Below are 26,319 nucleotides of genomic sequence, written 5' to 3' on the forward strand. Positions count from 1 at the left end.
TGAACACAGTGTAGTCTACTGCTTTTGCAATAAAACATGCAAATAGCAATAGTTCGTGCATATAGTTGTTTTGCTTTACAAGATAAACTACTGCAGGATATCTAAAAAATATGAATTGGGGATGGAGCAGCAATGTTTCAGCAACAGGGTAGTGTGCTGGAACATTGGACAACAGTGCACTCATTCAAGGGTGATCTTATACAATATTTCTTCACAGTGTTCAAATTAGGTAGGTATTTTATAGAAAAGGTGTGTATTGTAGCCCTTGAAGAAGTGAACAGCATATCATGTGCTGAATCGGTGGAGACCTCACCTGAACTAAAGAGGCCTTTAGTCCAATGTGCTGTGGTTCATAAGCAAACAAGCAAACACAAGAAAATTGTCATCAATATCACAAGCATCAGGGTCACAGGTGGATATATATGTGTGTTCAGAGACACTTCTTAATACTTACACTTCTGCTCAGTACGCAGCAATGAATCAGGACAGGAGAGAGCCAATCAGATTAATCAGTTACAGAAGATTTAAAACTGTCTCTTTTGTTTTAGGAGAAATTTCTCAAGAATAATTGAATTGGCAACACACTGCACTCACCTGCAGGCTTTGGGGACATCAGAGTCAGAGGAAGCTCCACAGTCACATCACTGAAAATATATTTTAAAAAATTAGAATATTATAATGTATATTTCTGACATAAAAACGCATTACCAAACATAGAATAAAATCTGTATTTACCTTGCTGTCAGGCCACCCAGCAGGCTTTGGTGAGAGAGAAACAATAAAATAAACTTTTAGTTAACATGTTAAAAAATATCCTGCATGAATTATTTTACTCATCAGTTAAGCCTTACCCTCCGCTGGACACGATCAGATTGACCTTGACTTTGTAGCTGACAACGATTCCCTGTACCTCCTTGTCTCCTTGACTCCTGTGAGACGACAGGAATAGTTTACCTTTTAGAGCTTGAGGATTTGGTCTAAGACACGGTAAGTGGATGACACAATGTAGAGTCGTATCACCACCACTCAATAAGAGGATGAGAAGCCGTCTTGGGCTCTATGTAAGCCCTGTGATCAAAGACCTAGAATGGCTTACAGGGTTGTGGATGCGAGGTGAGTGTCCTCATCTTTTAGCCGTCCGTCCACAGAAAGGCCTCGCTTCTCTTTGTTGTTGGACAGCAGTGGGGTTATTTGGAAGGATTTCTCCAGTGTAGAGTTGGCGTTTATTGTCTCCCTGTGTATAGTAGTGAAATACAGAATGCGAAATGATAAATCCTAGTAAATTATAAATGAAATATAAAAATATTGGGATGTGAGAACATTTTTACAGAAAAGGATTTCCAGAGAAGGCCTTACCCAAACTCTTCAGTGCAGACAGCCTTGGCGTAAGTGTCAGATGAGTACAGCACTACACTTGTTAGCTGCTCAACTAGCAGGATAAAAAAAAAAGTTTTGTTACACTGTATGACTCTTCAACATATATACATATGGACATATTCTTATTTTTTTCCATTTTTAATTTCTTTATTCTCTTGCCTGCTACACTCAAACACAAGAATTAAATGTCACTTAGGCTTAAATCCTCTCCAAGCTTCTCACCTGAGACTTTGACTTTCTTCACAATCTTGTTGGTTTCATTGTTGACTTTTACTTTGACAATGATTGGATCCCCATGATAATAAATCTAAAAAAGAAAAAAAACTTATTTAGATTAATATATTTTATCATTATATATATATATATATATATATATATATATATATATATATATATATATATATATATATATATATCTGTTAATATAATTCATATAATGTTTGTAGCCTCTAACGCACCTCTTTCTCAAGGGAGGCCTCCAAGTGAACAGGCTTGTCAGTCATCATGAACTGCTTGGTGATGTCAGCCTTAGGTCCGGCTTTGTTGTTAGCTGGTGCAAACTGAATTTTTCGAATCATTAGGCGACAAGTGTCCCTAAGATCAGAAAAAATGATTAAAGAGTGTCAGGGACAACCCCCTATATAGTCTATTCTTTAAATTTAATTTAATTTCATTTCAATACAAGATGAAGTTGACTGTTGTTAGACTGTTGGCACACATACTTCTTTTCAATAACTTCATCTATATTGTTGGGTTCATTGGCAATGTATGCTTTGACCTCGAAGTCCACGCCACAAGCCTTCAATGGAACAGAAGATCCAAATCAACCATTTATTTGTCAAACATTTAAAGACAAAAACATGTAAAAGAGAAGAAATAATGAAAAAGGACGATAGTAGTAGTACCTTGCCGGAATCATTTGGCCCAGGCTGTAAGGAGACTGAGCATGGGAGATCTGTTGGCATCTGAAACCATTAAAGATGAATTCATGATCTGTGGTTGTTCAATATAACACTGAGCGGTGAGATAGGAGTGATTTGATATGAAAATGTGAGATACTTCCTCACCTGGAAAGCAAAGGGACAACCTTGCTCTCCAACTTTCTTCAGGAGAGCTTCTTGAATTGGTGATTTTGAATTGTTTCCATCTGTAGGTGGATACACCTGAACACGCTTTATCCAAATGTCTCTTCTGAAGGAGAGCCCAATCACATCCAAGTCTTCACTTCCATAGCGGAAGGCACAAGCAAGGTAGACATATACTGCAATAGAAAAGGAGATAATCTTGAGTATGAGTCTCTGTCTATGTATCCAGCAAATTCAGAGACTGTCAGTTTTAGCACTGTCAGTAAATGAGGTAAAAATACCTTTTCTGCCATCAAGACCAGCAGGGTCCACTTTAACCACACCATCTGCAAATGAACAGAGGGCCAGCATTAGACTTCATAGTGAGACACATTTATGTAAATCTATGTGAGGTTGCAGAAACAGAAACTTTGCCACACACCAACCACTTCCACTGAATCCACATGGTCCACAAAGTCTCTCTTTCCCAAGTACAGGGCAATCTGAGGGAAGCAGAGAAAAACAGACCAAGGTTACAAGACTGTTATTTCTGGGAGTTGGAAGAGCTACATATAAATTTCACCCCTCCCTATCCTCAAAGGGTGCCCTGTAATGACTATATTACAGAGGCCACTTACATGCCCATTGCCACTGGTCTTCTTGAAAACCCTGGGAAGAGAGAGGACAGGAAAAGATAGTGACTTTTAGGTGAATTAAATGTATTAGAAACAGGATGTAATGCTTTCTGACTTATTTATCTACACTGTGTCACAGTTATGTTTGTTTCCCCACTTCTAAAGTGGTCTTAGGCCATGATTTTGTGTAACTTAACACAGTTGTCATTTCCAATTATAGGATACCCGCTCCACGCTCCATCCCACACCCCTGTGAGCTTGGATTAGTGCTTAGGATGGAAAAGCACCTGCTGGCACCACTGTCTAATCCGGACCGGACACACAACAGTGATTTCGTAAGTGAATGCACAATACTTATTAATGTAATCTAAAATGAAAACTGTCCAGTTATGCTCAGCATTTAATTAAGTTAGCAATATTATGTTATTAAGGTGTCGTTCATAAGCGTAACACATGATGCTACCTCAATAATTAGATGCATACTTTTGATGTATTATTACTAAACCCGCCAAATAGTCTGATATTGCTGCAGAGAGTAAACTTGTAATACTGAATATTGAATGCAGCCTTGGAAAATGTGTTACATTATTTATCAATACTCCAAAATATTCACTGTTTTCCTTAATATTTCTAGGATTACATAACCTTGTAAACACAGTCCCTCTCTGCGCGTACAGCCACAGACAAACAAGTAATCCTTGATGGTGTTTGCTCTTTTTTGCTGTGTCCCAAGTGATCCCGTTAAAACTTTTCTATTGTCTTGTAAATCTCTCCTCCAAGATCAAATCCACACAATCCATCCTAAGCAGGATTTATCCATATCCTGGAAGACTCAAATGTAAAAGGAGTTACAGAGACTCTACATGCCTCTGCCAAGATGTTAAGCTACCCTGCATCCCTTTTGTGAAAGAATTACCACTTTTCATCCCTGCATTGGTCCTGAGCCAGTCTCCATCAAATGTCAAGTATCAATCAAAAAATAACGTTAAAGCAGTGTCTCAAATGAACATAATGTTAATTTTAGGATTTGTAACATTTAGTGTCTCAACAAATATACTGTTCATTTTGATATCATAAGTCATCACTATTACAGCCATCTGTTCGTTTAACTTCCTTTTGTGGCTTTTAATGCCTTAAACAATTAAATGTTACAAGACATGGCTTTTAACTTCTATTCTAAAGCACTAACTATGTTGCAATTATGAATATAGTTATAGTATAGTCAAAACCCTTTATACTCACTTTGACATGTTGATGGCAAAGTTATGGATCCACTCTGCAAATGAAAAAGAAAAAAAAAGTTAAATACTGATAATATCAATAATAATTGTTTAGTGTAGGATAATCATCATCTTTTGGCTCACTTCCTGTGTAAAGAGCATCTTTCTATCAGTGTAATTAATACACATAGAATATATATATATATATATATATATATATAAGTAACACCAGTGAAAAAATGTTAAGTTAATGGTGATTCTGTTCTGTGCAATAGCTTTACTGTCATACTGTTCAATTATCATTTCCTCAACTATTTCTAATGTGCTGTTGCTCACTTACCGTGTGCTCAGTTCTGTCAATGAGTCCTCTCTGTTGTCTTGTAGTCTGGCAGTGTTGACAGCGTCTAGTGTTTGCCAATCACTGCCTCCTGTTTGCCTTTATACTAGAACCTCCCAACCTTGGATCCCTCCCTTCAGCTTACACAGGCTCTCAAAGAGGACTGTTTAAGAGAAAATCTGATTAATTCATTAGAACGCTACTGTTTTGGTCCTCAGCGAGTTTAAAAATAATGTTGCGTATGTGACTTTAAAAGAGTAACCCCAGGAACGTATACAGGCAAGCGGAGTGTTTGGGTGTAGGACAGATCTAGTCCTGTGTGTGATGTCCTGTGTTTAGACTGAACTTGACGATGGAAGGTCTTTTATAATTTTCTATATTACTGAAAATAAAATTATTTTATATATAATGATTTTTCTATGACAGCGTAATTTTTAAATAGTAGTGCAGCAAATATTCCACTTTCCCTTAACGTCCATTTAAGAACCATGATCATAAAATTTGGTTTAAATATTGGTTTTAGTGGCGCTGATGAATGAACCCTAACCCATAAATGCCCAGATAGTGTAATTATTATATAACATAATTAACATAAACAATACAACACAATAAATGCTGCACTCCCTTATGTCCAGCATCCCCACTGATTACCAAAGTCACATTACAATTAACTGTTTTTAAAAAAACTCTTAACTTTTTTGGCACTTCTCTTGCCTGTTTAAATTTGTTTTCATCTAAATTAATCTTATTCTTCTTTGCATTTTTTTATATAAACTTTAATATATTATTGTTGTGTGCATCCCTTTGTCATGTGTTTGTTCTGTGTGGTATTGTTGTATGTAAGGAGAGCAGCAAAGTAAGAATCTCATTGCATTGTCTGAACCTCCGTATTTTTGACAATAAACTTAAGGCTATTAGAGCGTCACTAAGGTCAAAAGACTGTCTCGCGGATGGACTATGCATGGATGTTCAAGGGCTTCCTTTCTTATGGCTTAGGCAGGAGTAGAGTGGCATTAGTTGGATTTTGGTTGTTACTGTAGCCAGGATGACAGATGGCTCCTCTACCAAGCCTTGTACAAGCTGTGCTCATGGCAGGTTTACAGAACTCTAAGTGACCTGCTGACTGCTGTGCAAGCAACAAGGCTTTTTAACTGGCATCACTCTGATTATAAAGTCATCATGCCAATCAATACCACTGTTAACGGTTATGAACAAGATTATTTAAAATGTTTATTTAACATCATTAAATATGTCGAAATGATTGATGCACATAAAATGAATGTCTCCCTGATAATAAACTCTGTAATATCTACCTTGAATTGGCGTAGATCACCTGAATGCACTATGACCTTTGGTCTCTGTGAAGCAAGTGACTCATCTTGAGAAGAGGCAGCAGTTTAGCCTCACCACAGGTCAGGACCCACATTCACAGGTATCATCATTCACACGATCTAGTGTTTGCATTGGCACTGAAGTGATATAGGTAAATCTGTCTGCTGGAGGATCTTCTCACTTTCCCAGCGAGGTGTAATTGATTGATTAATGAGGTAGCTGGATGATGGGAGGTTGTGATACCTTGGTAGTCAGGGATAATGAATTACTGTTGGCCTCCATTGAACTGTCATATGGGGACGAGGTTTGAGATCTCTTTAAAGCTAGACAGACAGGACAGTGCTATGGTACACTGATGAGTCAGCAGCTGAAATATGGTAGAGAAATACAATATTAAACTGGTCAATGTATTAAACTTGATACCTATCATTCTTTATTAGTGCAGTACATTTTATATTCAGCTCTGTGCATTGCAATCCAGTAATGCTAAGCAACTGTGACTGGAAGACTGTACACTGAACCAGAGGTTATTCTAAGTAATTCAGAGCAAATTGAGAGTTTAATAGGTGGGTAGGTAATAGGTGGGAGTAATGACTCCTTTTAGGTGAAACATGAGGCTTTAATGTAACATGAAAATAACAGCCACAACTTAGCAAAAAAGGTCAGACAGGAGAACTGTATGAACAGTATGAACTGTTGCCTAGATTGAAAAAAGTTTTTCCAATAAAAGCACACAAACACTTCTGTAGGAACACTATGTGAACATACTGTGTTGTTTCTTTTTCAAGTATTTTAATAAAACAACTCTACAACTATTCAAACAGCTCTGTCACCAGATACTGAAAACTCAACCTCATTCTAACCGGAAGGCGTTCATGCTACCTGTGTAACCAGGAAGAAACTCATATTGTGAAACAAAGAGATTTGAATTCTTTATGCAACCAACAAATATCCCAGAAAGCCACAAATATCTTGGCCACCGCTGGGTTTGTTCTAGCAAGTGAATTTTCTCTGTTGCCATCATCAGGGCATTGTTGTTGTTTTGCCTGCTTGTAAAACTAACCACTATTCTAAATTGTTCATTATTTATCAGTCTTATTTAATGGCTTTTATCCTCTACACAGTTCTCTGGTGGGTTTCTTAAAAAATCCTTTTGTTTGCTGTTCATAGTTTTATTTATTTGTTTGTATGTTATTGTGTTGTATAAACAAACAAATTGCCCCTAGTGGGATTAATAAAGTTGTTTGTACTGTATTGTAGCAAGTCTATATTAATGTATTAACCACTCGAGTCTATTATAGGCATCTACAGTCATTCTGATACAGCCTGTGCCTGTGTTTTACTGACCACACAAAACAACATCTGGTTTGAGGTAGATGATGAGAAACAGCATTGCCTGAAACCTTTACACCTCACAGCTAGGCATGGGATGATAACCGCGTTCAAGGTATACCGCAATTTGAAAAAGCCACGATAACCGAAACTGCCAAATTTTCTGTCATACCGTTCCTAAGGTATGAGATGTTTTTTGTCTGGTCAAAGACAGGAAGTGCAGGTCAGAAACCACTCAGGTGGTGCAGCTGCAGCGTAGAGTATCACAAACCCTCACAATGTCATTACAGTGTATATTCAGGTTAAATTAACATGTCTGTCTTTATTTTTCTTCCTTTTAGGAACATTTTATAGCTGTAATCAAAATACCGCCATACAGTGAAACCGTGATATTTTTTCTTATGGTTATCATACCGCCAGAATCTCATACCGGCCCATGCCTACTCACAGCCATTTAATACCAAGACCAAACGGTTTGTCTTGTTGATGAATTAGCTGAGGGAATACTGTATTTTTGTTTACATCACCTACACAGAATTGTACACCATTTTTGTACACCACTTAATACTAGCCAGGATTAAAACTCTAAATAAAACTAAGGTAATCTCATTTTCTTCTCTCTTCATGATGAACTCTTTCTCTTGACTTTTCTTTCCCCAGTTTTAGCTGCACTAGGTCGTATAAGCCCCTTACAGTTAAGCTGATGCCATTTTAGGCAAGTGCTTTATATAGACAGTCAACATTATTCCTCAAAGTGGACCACTAAGTTGTCCCAGTGTGTTACGGCACTGTGGCTTTACTATTCCTTAACAACACGGTCTTCAGTGTGTTGCTAAACTCAGTGCTTCCTTATGACTGATGGTGAACGGTGTGAAGTGGTTTTCCTTCCAGTGTAACCTTCAACACAGACTTATGTTGAGTACTATAATCCTCATCACTGCTTTGACTGACATATGAACTCATATTAAGACTAAATATTCAGCAGGTACAGGGAATTGACCTGTTAACTATATTCTGCAACTCTCATTTGACACTACTACTTTTAATAGTTATCAGTTACTTACTCAACTAATTATTGTGGCTAATTATTTTGGCTCTCATGTTATACAGTCAAACCCAGGCTTACTTCCTGGCCTTGATTATATAAAATTGATTAGTTTGAATAAATTGAGTGTTTCAATGTCTTTCCATAACAGCAAAACTTAATCAAAAAATACTAATCAAGTTCAATAGTTAATATGACAGCCGGCATGGAAAATAAAAGTGAGCAGGCAGTTTTTAGAGTTCTTAGAGATCTTGCCTTCTCAATGTCTTTCTCAGTATCCTGTCAAATCCATGCTTACATAAGCAAAGCAGTTAGTTGGACTGGATGCAGTAACAGATGAGAGAGAGGAGTCAACAACCATTGCTGTTTCTGAGAATAACAAATGTGCTACAAGGAAAATTATCTTTCAATATCCTTAAATGTTATCGTCACTCAACTAGAAATAGATCTGTGTTCAGATGTATGACAGACAAAATAGTTTTTTGAATAGGCCCAAACCAAATTTTACTGAAATTCTCAGTGACTTAAGTGGACTATTGCAGCTTTTGATGAAACCTTTCTGATTCCTCTCAACCTAATGAAGCCATGGACAGGCTGCTTAGTTAGATATGGGTTAAGAAATAACTAATTCACTATCGCCTTTCAAAACATGTGCTATAATTAAAATATACGTTAAATCATCAAATCAAGTTATAATTATATAATAAAAGTTATCTGGAATCATGTAGTATTTTTCATTCATATACCTTTTAGTTAGAGTTAGAGAGCTCTCATGGCAACAACGAAACAAACTGATGCGTTAGGGTAAGCAGATACGTCATCAGATGGGGATGGGCTGGTGTCTATTTGTTTTATGGGGGCTGTGGTCGGTGGTCTGCACATTTCTGCTGAGTCGTGAGAGGCAGAACAGCAAATATGGGACCAAACAGCTTCCCACAGAGCTCTACTCCAGCTAATGGAGAAGGAGGGAAGTAGGAGGGCTGATGTTCTTGAAGGGCAAAAATAAGAAAGTGAGGGTTGATCATAACCATATGGAGGCTGCTTTTTGGGCTGAAAGGGAAGGAGGGAAGTTTAGGGACAAGGACAAAAGAGACAGAAAGAGTGAGAGAAAGCAAATGTCTTCATATAACGATGATAAAAACACAAGCGAGCGAAATTGAGGATTAGCCTGGCAGCTCAACTATGAGAGGTTAGCTGAGTTTTCTGTTTTGAATTTCAGGGAAGAGGAAAAAGGCAGGGGCTGAGGGAGGAAGAAGAAAACAGACTGGTGCAGAGAGAGAGTGTGTGTGTGTGATTGAGAGAGAGCGAGAGCGAGAGAGAGAGGGAAAGGAAGTAGTCTGCTGTTTCACACACTGGTGGTGAAGTTGAGCCCCTCACAAGAATTCTCCTGGCTATGTCCGCCATCTGGAATGTCGAGTCACTTCCTCTGTCTGCCCTGCGCTCTAACGGGGTTGTCCTCTTCTTGTCTGCACCCTCCCTCTGCTCTGACAGCACTGTGAGGAACCACTGGAGACCACACCAGCGCGGACAGGACGCTTCTGACAAGACACACACGCCAGCACGCAAACAGCCAGCATGAAAGTGAGACCCCTGGAGCAGCCCACATCCAACCAGACACACTGTAAATGGAATTTGGGCCTGGAAGAACCAAAGACAAGTGCAGTCATCAGTTGAACTTTTTGGAGGGTGTTCCTATTCCCTTATATGGCAACAGAGCTGGGAAATCATTTGAATTAGTCTGGTTTCTGTTGCATGCCTGTCTGGTTTTAGTGCTGACTGAGTTCCATCTGGTATGTTTCTGTCTCTGCCGTGTGCGTGTGTGAGTGTGTGGGCGCTGCGTGTGCGGCCTGATTTGTTTGTTTTGCCATTCTTGGTTCTTCTTTTCCTGTTGTTTGCATGTGGGGCTTTTGTTTTGGGACAAGAGGAGGGCTTGTGTTTGTGGTTAAGCTAGAGGCACCGTCATTGCCTTAGGGCTGGTTGCTTCATTCAGACTCTGCAGCACCTCTCGCTGTTTTTCCTCTCCCCTCCCTCCCTCGCACTGCTGCTGTGATGGTCTGTGTTTGTTGGAGCAACACACCCACCTGGGTTCAGAAACTTGCAAGCGAAAACTGAAACTGAGTCTCTCTACACAAGGATATTATCAGAAAGGTGGACTGGAGCTTCTGCTTAGGAGGAGGCTGTTGTTATTGTGGACGAACTGCAAAATCGGTTGGATATTTCTCCAGTGCAACAGGATGTGTGACCCAGAGGGAACAAACAGGGACCCAGGAAGTGCCAGCTGATATAAACAAGGTATTGGATCGTCTTTTTACACAGACTTTGAGCATGAAGAAAAGGATCATGGGAAAGTTATAAGCACTAGATCAGAGCACTCAACACACACTGACACTGACATCTGACGTGAAGTCCTCTGAGCAGAAAACTTCTGTGTGTGTGTGTGTGTGTTATGTCAAAGTCCTCACCTCATGTGGATTATCCTTATTGTTAACGCATCTCTCAAGATTGATTGCCATGGCTACGGCGGCATGGTATCATCGTGACATCAGCCGTGTGCATGCAGAGGACTTGCTGGCACGGGCAGGGAGGGATGGCAGCTACCTAGTGAGAGACAGTGAATCTGTGCCAGGAGCCTATGCCTTGTGCCTACTGTGAGTATCACACACACACACACACACACACACACACACACACACACACACAATTAAATTCACCTATAGGTCAGACAGTTTATCTTACCTACCACAATGAAACATAATTGACTGTAAGAGGCACTTTAAGCTATTATGATCACTTAGACTACATTTTTTACTAGTACTAAGGAGCTCTTAGTGTAAATGTTCAGCTCTACAAATGTATACTGTGTATATCTTAACTTAAAAGGAATGGAAAATGCAGTCCTTTTAAGGAGTTAAGTGGGTATGACTCTTCTTACTCACTTGAAATGATTTTGCAGTAGTTATTGAATGTTACTCTATATGGCTTAAAGTAGCTCTACTTTATGTAAGATCATACCTAATTAAGACCTGAACTTTTAGATTTTGGCATATAGGATTGGAAACTATTCATAAACTCAACATTCCTGCACAATGTCCTCATCTGCAAATTGAATCAGCAGCTTCATTCCCCCTGTCATATCCATCAGTGGCCCAATCATCTGCCGGCAGGCCACATTGGAACTGCAATGGCTGAAAAATGAGGGCCAGCTTTACACATACACCCTCTCTAAACTAGTCAGAGTGTCCTGTGTGAACATAGTCCATCTCCCCCAATTAAACCCAGGTTTTGGACTCCCTGTTTCCCCTCTTACCCCACTTTCTTCCCTGGGGCCCCTGAAAGAGGGCGGGAGCTCCAGCGACCGCACTATGCTGACTGCTCTTCAGCCTGAGCCAGATACATTCCTGAAAGCTGAGCCGGTCCACTCGCAGTGCTCCCTCTTTTCCTTCGTTCTTCTCTCAATATCTCATTCCCCTTTTTAGCTTCTTAAATTCCTCCTCCCTTTTGATTTGTATTCAGTGATTCTGCTGTTATTGTTCCCCTTTGGTAATGCAATGAACAGTAGCTGCCTTTTATCTTTACCTGCTGCCTGAACCTAATTTCTCTGATGTTACTGATGGGGATGAGTTACGTTTCTTTCACACATTGTAGACCAAAAACAAGCATCATCATTAGTGATCTGTAAAATGAATGGCACCTTGTTCAGGAAGTGACAGTGTCTCCAACAACTACAACCTATTTGGTCCCTATTTCAACACTAAACTGAACTATATTCCACCTTTTTAAGGTTATATTTGCTCAGTAACTTTTAATGTCAGTTATAAAAGTGATTTTTTTTGTTTTCCAAAGGTTCCAACGTCATGTTCACACCTATCGTATTCTTCCTGATGCAGACGGCCTCCTAGCAGTCCAGGTGAGTGGTCATCACCACACAGCACTGAACCCTCTGCCTGACCAAGGACAACAGAGGAAGGAAACACAATAGATGTCTGAAATCTTGGCACAAATTGAACACATAGAGAGAAACATAGCTGGTGAGATGGAGTCTAGCGGGATCAAACAATGGTTTGTTATTGCCTGTTGTAAGGAGAACAGGAACATGTTTGTGTTTCCTTTCTGTACAGGCTCTGTTACGACTGCAGTAGCCTTGTTGTTTGAATGGCATCCCTGCCATGTGGCTGCATGCTTGACGCATGAGCTCAGCAGTACAGAGGAGAATAGTTTTTATGTCTCAGAGGTTCCTACTCTACCCACACACTAGGTCACTGACTGATGGGCGTGCTTATTTATTATGTGTATATATGAGGGTGTTTGTATTATACATAATGATTCTGTTGAACGTGGCACAGTTGAAGCCAGTGATGGTTTGTGTCTGTTTTTCATACACTGTGGGGGGGGGGGGGGGGGGCATTTAGTCAGAAAATGACCTAATTATTAGACGATAAAAAAATGCACACAGACCGGAAAATTTGCAAACACACACAGTGGGTGATTGGAAGTGTGAGAGTGAGTGAAATAAACACATAAACCTCATGTCATCTGTGGCGTTTCCAACCATGTCTGCATATTAAATTCCAATAATGAGTTTAATAATGACTGCCTGGCGGTTGTTTTCAAACTTCTGACTTGGAAAAAAAAATCCTCTGCTTTCAAAAGACGACCTTAAACTCTGTTGCTATTTCAGTTGTTTTTCCACTGCCATCGGTATAAACCTCCAGTACGTATTTTCCCTCACTGGACTTGCTCCACTAACTCACAAGTCGCATGCTGCCTTTTTGTTTTTCCAAGAGGGCCATGGAGATATTTTTAGGCCCGTTTTGTCTCTCACTGCCTCTTATTACTTTTCATTTCTTTCTTAATTGTTTTTCAAGAGTTCCTTGTGGCATAAAATATACTATTTGAAGAGTTCCTGGCAAAACAGACGAGAGCTCAAGCCAAAACACGACTTCTTTCACCACACAATGAAAACAAACGACTAAAACGGGGACACAGGAAAAGAGCTTGCTCGATATTGTAGTCTAATGTGTATCATGTTTATTTTGTGCATGTGAATGGAAGCTCTGTATAAGTTCAGTACTTGTACACAGCACATGTGTTTATTTCATCTTCATTTTTGCCAGTGTTTAGAAGTTTAGAATATTCTTCTTTTCTTGTGGCATAAATGTGAGAATGCGTGCATGTAAAAACTTACATTCTTACATGTTTTTTGGAGGCGTCTTAGACTTGACTTGGAATGCTGGATCGCAGTGATCATGACAGCTACCTGCTGCTTTAGCCAGGAAGTAGCTGTCAATAATGTCTTCTGTCTGGTGGGGTGCAAGGCACAAGCTTTCTAAATTCCCCATGGGATGCCGTTGATCACAGAAAGTCAACTGTATGTGTCTTTTTCTGTCATGCAAATAGATACTTCTGCTTTGTTCTATCACGCAAGAGGAGTGGGGAGTTCCTGCATGGGAAAATTCACTCACAACTAAAGTTGTTCAAACTAAAGTATAAAAACAAATAAAAACTGGAAAGTTGTTTAATTTATTGTGCAATTTAACGCATGTAATTTGATATATAAACATTAAATGATAGCATAAAAACTCTTCCTGACCTAATGTGAGAGATTTGATCTTCTCTCTTCTAACCACATGTTTGAACTGTGGTGGATTTGCAGTTGAGTTTGATTTTAAACTTTGTAGTGGTTAGCAAGGTCATGACACTGTAGAGCACAATATCTTGTCTGAACACACACAATACCTTATAATTATATGTTTATTATTACTACTGTCTGTCTGTATTATGCTGCTACTCTTACCATCTTGCTGCTATTTTTATTGTGATTTTAACTGATTATTATATTCCACATGGCGTGCTGTGATAATGTCTCCTGCTCTGTAACATTTTATTGTTTGCCATCACATTGTGCTGCTCACTTCATTGAATTATTTTCTCATTTATTTATTTATTGACTGATTATTATGTGTGGATGTTCATTATTTTATTCTATGTTTTATTATGATCAGCACAACCTGAGCGTTGTATGTCGTTCTCTTCCATGTCTCTACATGGCTGGAATTACAATAAACATCCTTGATCCTTTTATGCACAACCTTTTCTTGATAGTGACATATTTGCTCTTGCTTTGTCTTGCACAAAGCAAGACAAGGAAAGCTCAAGTATTATTTGATTTATTATTTAAACTTTCAAAGATGTGTTTATGAATGCAACAACAGTGTGTTGTGTGTTTGTACAGTATGTGTTTCATGTGATTTACACAGCGCATATAATAATTGACTTCTGTTGTGTGTGGCTAACAGACAACACAGGGAGTACAGGTGAACTGTTTCCGGACACTGGAGGACCTGGTTTTGGGGTACCAGCATCCCCACAAAGGCCTGGTCACTCCTCTGCTCTACCCTGTTCCCCGTGATACCGACACCGGGGATGAGAGCTCAGGTGAGCCTGCTAGCTGTAATCATGCATACACAGTAAACAACACATTCTTATAACAAAGGCTTGTCCTTTCCATGCATCAATATTACATGATGATGATTATTAATGCATGGTTTTATGTTTCATGTATGCACAGATGATGAGAAGCCGCCTCCAGGTCTAGCTTCTGTCAACATGGTGCCTGTCACAGCACCACCAACCAAACCAGCCCCTCATGCCCCATTCCTGGATATGTTACAGGAACTGAACACATCCGGGTATGACTATCTAGCTTGAATGTGAAAGTGTCACCAACTCTCAAAACTCTCTTTCAAATATGTCCCTTTGCATACTGCCTTTCCTATCTATGCTTCATTAATGTTTTTTCACACATGTGATTTATTTTAAGTGATTTATACTGTCACGTTATTGTAAGCCAGCTGTCATGTACACTAATAAACAACATTTTCTCATGTAAATATGCACCTGCTGGCAATCGAGCATAGAGCAATTAGAGGAAGCAACATTTGACACACTGTTGCTATTTAGATATTTTTGTGGTTTATTAGTAAACATTGTTGATGTACAGTTTTATCTGCTGTTTCCTGTCTGTTTCTCAGACGTTTCCAAGAGGGGTTTAAGAGGGATCAAGCTTAAGCAACAGTGAACTTCAAATGGCTTCCACAGTTTATACATTGTCTGAATTCTGCTGGTATTATCTTGTTTACAGTACTGCAGGTGAGGTGATTGGTCTGCTCAACGACTACCTCTTCAGCGAGCTGCCTCTCGACATTGAGAATGTGCATAAAGGAGCAACGACTCTCTGCCACCTCAAGCGCACTCTGGGTACTGCCTGCCAAGGCCTAAACAGGTTAGCATTATCCTGCTTTTATTATTAATGATTAACTGAAAGTGAAAACCAAAAGCAGTTTGCAAAGTACAGATTGTTACTGTTTAGTGCATATATTTCTAAATGATCTGCAATATGCATTTAATTCACAAAAAACATACAAGAAAATCTCCATTAATTAAATTTTATGGTCAATTGTGCATTGATCTGATCTACAGTGAGATTGACATGACTCTCTCAAGTCTGGAAACCCTGGCCAAGGTCTTTGACCATCCTAGCTGCTCTTTATCACACACAAAGACACAGGTACGATACCCACTATGCTGTACCCATAAATGAACTGTAGAATTTTTAAATGGTATCTCAGTACTGTAGTGGATGAAAAGTTCAAATAAAAACTGTAAAATCTGCTTTGTTCTTAACACACTTATACCTCAAATAGTTAGAATTTTATTTTTGTCTCTGTGGAACAAGGGTCCGGAGATGGAGATAGACACCTTGTTGTGTAAGATTTCAGCATTGGTCAGCCTCCTATCATCACTCGAGAAAAGGGTATGTAAAGAAAACACAGGAAACAAATCTTATTTTTTAACAGAGTAATATCAACTGATATGTTTTTCTGCATCTGCATTATTATCAGGATATTGATATAATCCACATTTGTTGCAGTAGTTTAACTTTTAGTAGTCACGCTCAGTATTAGATGAGTAATGATTTAAGGATAACCAAACTGATTTGTAACAACAAAATTGTAACATATAAAAGTTTCTGTGGTCATAAAGGTATTAAAAGCGCTACAAGATGCAGTGACCAATCACAATCTGGCAGTGCAGCCTAACCCACCTCCTCCTGAACCAGCGCCCACCAATGCAACTTCTGTCAAGAACCATGCCCGGCATCTGCCAGTTCACTCCTTTCAGGTAAATAGAAAGAAAAAAGAAAGAAATATTTTTCCCGCAAATCTGCAAAATTCTTGAAATAGCTTATTATTCAGTCACATTCTCTATTTAAAATTATGATACATACCACAAATAACAGAAGTGACTGATTTCTCTCTGTGTCCAGGTGAAGATGGTACGCTACGGCAGACAGACTGTTTCAGTGGATGTGGATGTAGGAGTGGTGCTCTTTGATAGGAAGGCTGCCTCTTTCGGCGTAGAGAGGGTCTCACATGACAGAAGTAAGGACATTTTATATATTTTTTTGAGTGCATACAACTGTTCTCTTGCTCGCAGATGTATTGTATTATTGTCTTCTGGCTTATGACTGTGCATCAGTCCTTCAGATTGTCAAGTTTCAGAGTAGTCCAGCTAAGGTCCGCATGGTGGTCGACAGCCACCACAGCACACCACGGGAGATGACGTTTGAGAGTGCACGGGTAAAGCTGAATTATGTTTTATTATTAACTGGAATCGACTGTTTCCTCACCTGCAAATTCACTGACAGACTGTCATCTCTTTCAGAAACGTGATGCCTTCTGCCATCTCCTCCAGTTGATGAAAACCAGGCACTCTCAGCTGAGTGAACCTGACCTCATCTCTGTTTTCGTTGGCACCTGGAATATGGGTAAGCAACAATGTGATGACAGCATCTTTCACTGTGAGACTCACTAAAGATTAAATTAAAGGAGTCATTTTGATCATTTAGCATTGTTTTTTTGTGTACACAGGCAGTTCACCTCCTCCTCGCAGCCTGCAGTCATGGGTAACCTGTTGTGGTTTGGGACACACTCCTGATGAGTCCATCGCCTTGCTGCCCCATGACATCTATGCCTTGGGTACTCAAGAAAACCCTCAAGGGGAGAAAGAGTGGACTGAACATATCAAAGCAACCCTTCGCAGCTATACTCACATTGACTTCAAACAAGTAATTCACCTTTTGTTCTGTTTTAATTCTTCCAGTGAATTGTGTGTATATTTAGGGTACATTATCCAATAAATGACTGTTTACCATACAATACACATTAACATGTCCAGAAAATTCCCTGATAATATAATTACTCAGGATAGTTTGTTGTTTCATTTTAAAATCAAATAATAACCATTTAAACTAAATGACTGTAGTTTTTGGCAAAATGACTTTCAGTTCATTGTTTTGCAACATTTGTCAACAAGATAAACTCATTTTTAATTTGTGTAAATACACAAACTGACATCTAACTCTTAAATAAACATAATTCTCTCTCTATATATGAATTGTTGTCAGTAAAAACAAAACAAAACAAAACAAAACACTAATTACATTTTTCCAAATGCTAGTAACAGAAATCTCTAAATCAGCATTCATTCTGCCAAAACATTCAGATGTACAATTATGTAAAACAAAGAATATCTTTACATAACCAATAAAGAAATACATAAACAAAATAAAATAATACCTTTCACTGTTTTTACAAAGTAAAAAACTACACCTGCAACATAATTCCTTGGGACTGCCAGAAGGTTGATGAAATAAGGTTCATGAAAAATATCACCACAACATATGTATTTTTTATTTCAAACAAAAATGGTAAAACATTCACATTATTTGTATAATTTGTTGGACAAACTAGCTCAATATCAACTAAGAATACATTTTCAGCAGTAGCATCAAACAACATAAATAGTAAGGGATATGTTTGTGCCAAAATTGTTGTTTATTTTTTATGTATAGATTTAGGTTTATTGCCAACAATATATTTTAAAACCAACATATCGTATCAGACTTTGTCAGGGATAGAACAGTAAAGTCTTAAACTTATTTCCATTGTTGTCCCGGGTATTTTCACAGCATTCAGCAAAATGGAGACAAGAGTTCATTGTCTGTCATGAAGAAATGCCAAAAAACAAGCACCAATCATAGACAATTGAAATCTAAGTGCAATCAGTATAAACTGATAAAATGTCTTTTTAGACCAGAACAACTGTAAGAACAATAGTTATAGTAATAAAAAAGTGAATCAAATAATTTAACATTGTATAACTCAGGACTTTTATCATAATATATAGTCATAGTGGTAAAAAAGATCAGAACGTAATTGTAAGCCGATCAAGTGCCATCCACTTTCAGATAAAACTGAAATAATATATTTAGTAGTATTTCAATAATGTTGAGGAACACACATTGGAAAATGTCTCAGCTAAGACAGTTCTTGATTGTTTATCATCAGTGTTTTATGTGTAGCTAGAAAATACCATTTGTTTGATATAGTGTTCTGATGTATTTGAGGACATGATCTGAAATCTTTCTGACTTAAGAAAAATGGCTCAAATCAATTGACATCTGAAGTGGTATAGTTATAACTGGCTGAAAACTGTTCCTATCATTGGTTGTAATGTGGATAAATGTACTGTAGGTGGCAGTGCAGTCCCTCTGGAATATGAGGCTGGCTGTGTTTGTGAAGCTGGAGCACGAGAGTCGCATCAGCCATGTGAACACTGCCAGTGTGAAGACTGGTTTGGGCAACACTTTGGGTACGCTGCCCTCTATATCTCACATCATATCACATATCACAACCACAGAAAAGAAAATACAGGAAGTAAAGAGTGTCATGGTTGACAGCCAAAAACTATCAGTGCATGATTGAGAAGCACAAGATGTGTTTTTATGACCTTGGAGGTTTGAAGTTGTGTATTTCTGTTGTTTCAGGAAACAAGGGAGCAGTTGGCATCTCCTTTCTCTTTAACGGAACCTCTTTTGGGTTTGTTAACTGCCACCTGACCTCTGGAAGTGAGAAAGTGCTTAGGTAAACTGTGTGTACATATGTGTTTCTCCACCCATTTGAAATGTTCTATTAAAAAGATTTACAATTGTGTTTTGTCATATATGTGATATTCAGGAGGAACCAGAACTTTATTGACATCCTCAGACTGCTTTCTCTGGGCGACAAACAGCTTGGCGCCTTTGACATCAGCCTGCGCTTCACTCACCTCTTCTGGTGTGGAGACCTCAACTACAGGCTGGACTTGGACGTACAGGTCAGACAGGATCTATAATGCACAACTATTTTCAACACATTGCTCTGATGTTGAACCATTGAAGACTATCATAAATTAAAAAGTCCCACACATTAATGTAACTGCTTGTCACCACTATTCATCAATTCCAGGACATTCTCAAACACGTATCTAAGAGGGAGTTCGAGGAGCTCATGTGTGCAGACCAGCTAACCCGAGAGAGACACAAGAGGAAGGCCTTTCTCCATTTTAGTGAGTTTCATTTTTCTATACTAAAAATATTATATTAAATATTTGTTATTGATATTATTATTATTATCAGAGTTGAAATGATTAGTTGACAATTAATTTACTATTTTGCTAAGTAATTAACGGCATGATTCACTTTTCAAACACAAATGTCTGATTCTGTGCCAGCTCCACTATTTTCAGACTTTCTATAGACAAAACAAATTGATTTATCAAAAAAATAATTACCAGATTAATTGGTAATGAAAATAATTACCCATTGTAGCTCTAGTTATTATAACATGCACACAGAGTAGTAACAGTAGTTGTTGATGGGCAAGGAAAAAAGAAATACAATGATAAATACTATTATTAAATAAATATTACAATTTGATTTGTCTATTTTCTTACTTCTGTATCACTGTGCATTTTTTCTCTGTTTATCATGGTTAAGAGGAAGAGAAAATTACATTTCCACCCACCTACCGGTATGAACGGGGCTCCAGAGACTGCTATCTATGGCAAAAGTACAAGACTTCAGGGGTGAGTCATTTCCCCTAACCACATTAAAAAGCAACTGAGAAAAATCGGATAATGTGTACATCCAAAATCTTCATCAGGCACTTCCATCAGGTTCCTGATGAAGTGCTGAAAGCCCCTCAGCATTGTAACAATTGTTGAATTAATATTACCCATAAAAAGGTATGCTCTAATCTAATCAACATTTTCTAGTCTGTTGCTGTCATACTTTCAACCTGGAAGTGTAATATATTTTAGCCAGTGACACTAAATCTATACTACATACTGCGCCAGTACTGCACAAGTACAAAGATAAGACCGTGGCTGAACTCTAAGTATACAGCTGACTTCTTATGTGTAATGTAATCCTGTTTAAGGAGTCTGCAGGGATGGATGACTGTGACAGCAGCAGCTATGACCACTAAAAATAGGAGGTTAAGAATGAACGCAGAGTCTAAAGCTGGAATGTCATAACAGAGATGACATCACCATTCACTGTGTACTGTACATATAAGTGGCATGAAAATGTGTAAGCAGAAATAACATGCACAGTATTTTCTTGATTTATAACCTATTTCCTTTTCTGTAGGTGCGAGTCAATGTTCCATCGTGGTGTGATAGGATTTTGTGGAAGTCCTACCCAGACACACACATTATTTGCACGGCATACGGTAAGATCTGATGGTTTAAGCAGAAGTATATAAAGAAAAAAAAGTACAGTGGTAAATAAGGCATAAATAAAATGCTTAACACAACAAAGAAAATGCAGCCTCTAAGATTGACATAGCCAAAGGATTTAATCCAGCATTCTCAAATTAGACATCTGTGGTCTTTTTTTTTTCATTGTACTACTGTGTAATGAGAGCAGCCCTCAAAATGAAAAACGGTAAAACCCTACATCCTGGTCTGTGGTCCATAAAGAAACAGAGTCATTTCCTCTCATGCAGGCTGAATTTCTGTTTCTTACTAACCTCAGTAAACTATCAAACTACTGTATAACAACATACTGGGTAGTAGTAGAATACTTTTTAAATCACCTTTTATGACATCTTGTCATCTGATCTGCCTTACAGCAGTTATATTATGTTTGATACAGTACAGATAAAATACTTAGCAGTTACATTATGTTTGATACAGTACAGATGAAATACTTAACAGTTTTAATGCAGTTATATACAATAACTTAAATGGATGGATTGGTCTCTTACCAGGTTGCACAGATGACATCTTCACAAGTGATCACTCACCTGTTTTTGCCACTTTTCAAGTGGGAGTGACATCACAGTTCAGCACAAAAACAGGTGCGTCATTGTTGTGGCACTTTGAACACACAGATGAAGTATAACTAAATCCCTTCATTAAGTGAGCAATGTGGTCTTTCATGACCAACAGATCCAAATTCAGGCATTGAGAGGGCCTGGATAGAGCTTGAAGGCATTGAGGCCATTGTGAAGACAGCCAGCAAAGCAAAGTTCTTCATTGAGTTTTATTCGTCTTGCCTAGAAGGTATAGTATCACATCAGAATCACATTTTATTGAAAACATTATGCAACACAGAAGTGGAAATCATCTTCCTTCCTCCTTCACAGAGACACGCCGCTCGAGTGAGAATGACTCACAGAGCTGTGATGTTCCCGGGTTTCTCAAACAAGCCTGGTCCTTCAAACAACTGCCAAAGGTCAGAGGATCAGCCTGTCCATTTGGAGATGTTTGAAAACACAATATGTTGTTTTAGCCAAGCTGTTAACTTATGATTTGTACATCTGTCATAGCTTCTTCCAATCAAGTCTGACATGGAGTATCTCCAGGATCAGCACCTGCTGCTGTCTGTCAAGTCATGTGATGGATTTGAGTCATACGGTTGGTCAAGTCACAAATTCACAACTTGCTCCTATTTCGCCCTTTTGTCCTAGCCTAAGAACATGAAAATATTCAAAAAATATGTTTACTTTGAACTGAAACCACAAGTGCTATCTATTAATCCAGATTACAGATTGCAGATTACAGTTTGAGCTCACCCAAAGTCAGTGCAATGTCATTTTGGTATTTCAAATCACATTTGAAGAATTTAGCAGCATCATTGTGGAAATGGCACAAAAAACATGTGAAGAGTTTTATCAGTAACTAAATACCACACGGGTATACAAGCAGTTTTTTTGTTTTTTTTTGTTTTTTTAAATCTCTGAGTAAATAGAAAATGTTCATGATAAAGATATTGAATTGAGAGTTTTGAGTTGGTCTATTAAGTGTTCCAAATCAAATACCATTGACTTCCACTGTAGCTGAAGGATAGTCAGTATGTCAAGATGAAAGGAAATCATATCCCAGTTCTGAAATGAAGTGAAGTGCCTCACTGATCTAAACTGTTTTTGTAGGTGAATGCTGTGTGGCTCTCCGCTCACTTAATGGTGCATCGGAGCAATTTGAGACATTTCTGAGTCATCGGGGTGAGGAAATGGGCTCCATAAGAGGACGGGTCCGCATCCATGTGCCCAAAGATCGACGAGGAACTCGGGAGAAAATCTATGGTGGGTCAGCCAGAACTGGTCCTTTCCTACCCTCTGCCTTCCTTGCACTATCACTTCCTACTAAACTTTCATCTCCACTGTCACTGCATTCCTTGACTCTCCTATGAGTCTCACATTGCTTCCTCTATTTGGTTCCTCAATGACCCCTGGCTTGGCTTTACACTTGCTGGTATCTATCGACTGCTTCCTCTTTTGGCTCCTGATTGACTGACCCTGACCAGATGCATCCTGAGACACTGAAACAGGACAGATGAGTATTGTGCCACCAGGTCAGGCCTCACGACAACACACCCAAAATTACAATGTGCTTACATATAGCCTTTGCCCTTCACACTCAAAACACACTTTCTGAAGAAGTCTTGCTGATTGAGAAATGTGTTCTCCATTTTATGTCATTTGACTTTTATAGAGTGGTTCTGTTTTGAGAAAGACGATAAAGCTCCCGTAAGAGGACACATGTCTCCTGTATCTACACGGGTCCCGATGAACAGGTGAAATTCTCTTCATGTTTCCAAGCATCAGTGCAAAGCACCAGAAAGCCTTTAGCTTATTTTGAGCTGTTAAAAAAAGTCTGTTTTCTGAGTAGCAATAGTTTTAGTTTTGGAAGTCTACAAATCCTTGTGCGGATCATCAAGCTCAAGACTGATGGCTATCACCACATGATTTGTTCTTCCAAATTGAAACAGAACAACTTAAATGCAATGATTTCAAAAGTTGATGTTTGACAATCACAAATAAATTTGTTGAGCGGAGTGCATTTTATTGCTGTAACCAGCAGTGGCAGATATGTTGTGAGATCTTGTGAAACCACAGTGATAATTAAGGACATGAGAACATATGCTGCATATATAACTTGGATTATAAAATTAAAGACCTATGGGTTTGTTGCAGGTCTTCAGCAGCTCCTCCCAAACTAACCCCAAGCAGCTACACCAATCCTGCCTACTTCATTTTCGAAGGTGTGTCAGTGGCACGCAAAGTGGAGGAGGCTCTCCCCCAGCGAAGGGACTCTCAGGTGATCTGGTCTGGAAATGAGGCTTTGCAGCTCCCAAAACTCTCAGGACGACATGGCTTTGACAGGAGACCTAGCCGCAGATCAGACTTTACAGAAATTGAAATTCCAGCCATCCTGCCCCAGTGTACTCCAACCAATGAACTTCATTCATCCCAAACCAACTCTTATCAGCTTTTCCCAGCCAAAAACCCATCTCCCATACCTCCACCTTCAAGTAACGCCATCACACAGTACCAGGAACAGACTACACAACCTAGAGACAAATACCATGGTAAAAATATTGTCCAGGACTCCATACTGCCAGAGAAGAACCTGAGGAACTTGTACATGAATCACTCAGCAATCATCAGGGAAAAGAACAGAAGGGACCAGCTTCCTCCAGAAAGGTCGAATCCTACCCGGACTGCCAAAACGCCATCAGTTTTCCCCTACACGCCCACTCCCATAGCACAATGCCAGGCCTCTGTTCCCTGGATAGTGGGTCAGCAATCCCCTGGGCCTACAGGAGACAACTCCCTCACTGCTTTGCAAATTGCCAAGTCCCTCAGTGAGGTCGACTTCTTCCCCACAGAGCAGAGAAGTCAACCCATACCCAACCAGAGGTCAAACTATAGGAATGGCCCCACCATGCATGGAGAGAGGAGCTATGGCTGGGAGAAAGAGGTGGGACAATGCTGTCAAAAACATTTGTTTTAAAAGACGTGAATCCTGATTCTCTATAAAAAATAAATTCTATCTGCTTTATCTCAATGCAGGTGTCTGTCCTGCAAGGTGCACCAGAGACCGTCCGGGAGCTTCTCAGTACACTAGGTCTGCAGAAATACACCTTAGGACTCAGCCTCAATGGTTGGGATGATCTGGATTACTTCAGGTACAATTATTGTGGATATAACCCTTCATACTTACATCGTCCCATTACTGCATTCCACAGATGGACAGACAAAATGGGATTCATGTGATTACTTTTCACAATTACTAGAGTTTAGACGAGGAGCAATTCCCAATGCTGGGAGCTGTGACGCTAGTATAAACACTAATCTAGAAAATGCCTCCAAAACTCTTTTAGTCCCTAAATTAAAAAAAACAAAACAACTAGAGGAAGTGGGCAAAGGTTATGTGTGAAAAACAATGTATTGACTTCCATTTCAGGAGAAGGAATGTGTGTTTTATAAGTCATTTCAGTACAGTTTCAGTTCTCTTCGAGCAACTATCTGGCAGCCATTACATAAAATGCAAATGCTCCGTTGTCTTTACTAACTAATTAACGTTGTGAATGCTGCTTGGAGCTTACAGACCACTTTAATTTAAGTTCTATGATTTGTTACAAGAAACCACATTTTATTTTTCCATTGCTAATGACACTGCTCTGGTATATTTCACTCTGTGATGCATTCAAATCTTTAAAGCACTTAAAGAAACCAGAATAGCAAATACAGGACACGTGACATGATTAACTGGGAAAGCTTATGGGTAACCAACCTATATTGAGTCATACATTTATTCAGTTCTTAATGTGTGTTGAAATGTCTGTTCACAAGACAGTTGCAATACTCACTTATAGGCCTAATTAGATTATTAGTATTCGTGTGACAGTCATGCACATCTGTGAGCACCAACTTCTAATAATTGATTAGAATAATAATGATGTAAGAATAATAATCAAATAATTGCATAATCAAAAGTGCTGAAGGAATAATTTTTAAAATATACAGTATTTCTCCCAAATTATACAAATCACTTCCCAACTTGTACACCAATATAATGATGCCAGCACCACAGACATGTTCAAAAAAATTACAGGATGATGTAATAAGTAAATAACATGTAAAAATGACCACTGTGTGATTTGTCTGGGCTTTTAATAAAGTAATTTTTTTATCCCATAGTGGCATCACAGAGGAGGATCTACGCGCTGCAGGAGTGACAAACCCTTCACACCGACGCAGGATCCTCGAGAACCTGCCCAGGAACTGGAACTGACGTACATGGATGAAAAGAGTGGATATTAGGAGGCCTCACTGTCACCTGAACTAGAACTGGAAGAACTATAATCAGATCACATCAGCTTTATTTTTGCCAAAGGCCTAACATCCTTTCATTTACTCGATCAATACTGTAACAATAGTGTGTCTGTGTCAACACAGCAAAGGGAATGTAATGCAGGAAGTACTTGTCCATTTCATTAATTTCTCCATCTTGACAGAAAGTGACGGATTGTGAGAGATGCCACATGTATAAATACTGATTATGGTATCAAGGTCTCATTGATTTTATTTTAAATTACTTTTAAATGACTATGAAAATGTAGTCCTTCAATTTTCAGTGTTCACTCAACCCTAGTGTTTACCATTCACCTTCATCCCTTCTACTGTGTGCTTTCCATTACTCTGCTATTATTGAGCCTGGATCTGAGCTTGTAAAAGCCCTCAATTAACCCTATGGAGCATAAAATCCATAGCTGTACATACTGTATCTACTGGAACATTGTCTG

At 38.8% G+C, this 26,319-nt stretch overlaps 2 protein-coding genes across 2 annotated transcripts; one reads left to right on the forward strand and one right to left on the reverse strand.

The window, feature by feature from the left end:
* Positions 1-544: 544 nt before the first annotated feature.
* arr3b (arrestin 3b, retinal (X-arrestin)) lies at positions 545-4,173 on the reverse strand. The gene is made up of 14 exons (XM_053323645.1): positions 4,168-4,173; positions 3,080-3,142; positions 2,884-2,944; positions 2,744-2,788; positions 2,445-2,638; positions 2,283-2,342; positions 2,100-2,176; positions 1,836-1,971; positions 1,600-1,684; positions 1,357-1,429; positions 1,097-1,234; positions 852-929; positions 736-759; positions 545-644 (listed from the first exon to the last, which is right to left on the reverse strand). Exons 1-14 carry the CDS (start codon positions 4,171-4,173, stop codon positions 545-547), a joined length of 1,140 nt encoding a protein of 379 aa, XP_053179620.1.
* A 6,433-nt stretch (positions 4,174-10,606) lies between these two features.
* On the forward strand, positions 10,607-25,995 carry inppl1b (inositol polyphosphate phosphatase-like 1b). Its single transcript, XM_053323738.1, has 28 exons — positions 10,607-10,634; positions 10,844-10,990; positions 12,186-12,249; positions 14,639-14,777; positions 14,911-15,031; positions 15,484-15,624; positions 15,822-15,909; positions 16,078-16,155; positions 16,386-16,523; positions 16,669-16,783; positions 16,881-16,981; positions 17,067-17,169; positions 17,273-17,469; positions 18,938-19,055; positions 19,231-19,327; positions 19,421-19,559; positions 19,691-19,790; positions 20,221-20,309; positions 20,875-20,956; positions 21,497-21,586; positions 21,678-21,791; positions 21,875-21,963; positions 22,058-22,145; positions 22,661-22,813; positions 23,223-23,304; positions 23,705-24,491; positions 24,584-24,699; positions 25,715-25,995. Exons 2-28 carry the CDS (start codon positions 10,854-10,856, stop codon positions 25,806-25,808), a joined length of 3,660 nt encoding a protein of 1,219 aa, XP_053179713.1. The 5' UTR covers positions 10,607-10,634; positions 10,844-10,853; the 3' UTR covers positions 25,809-25,995.
* Positions 25,996-26,319: the final 324 nt, after the last annotated feature.

This window comes from Scomber japonicus, chromosome 8, assembly GCF_027409825.1.
Source record: "Scomber japonicus isolate fScoJap1 chromosome 8, fScoJap1.pri, whole genome shotgun sequence".
Classification (NCBI taxonomy): Eukaryota; Metazoa; Chordata; class Actinopteri; order Scombriformes; family Scombridae; genus Scomber; species Scomber japonicus.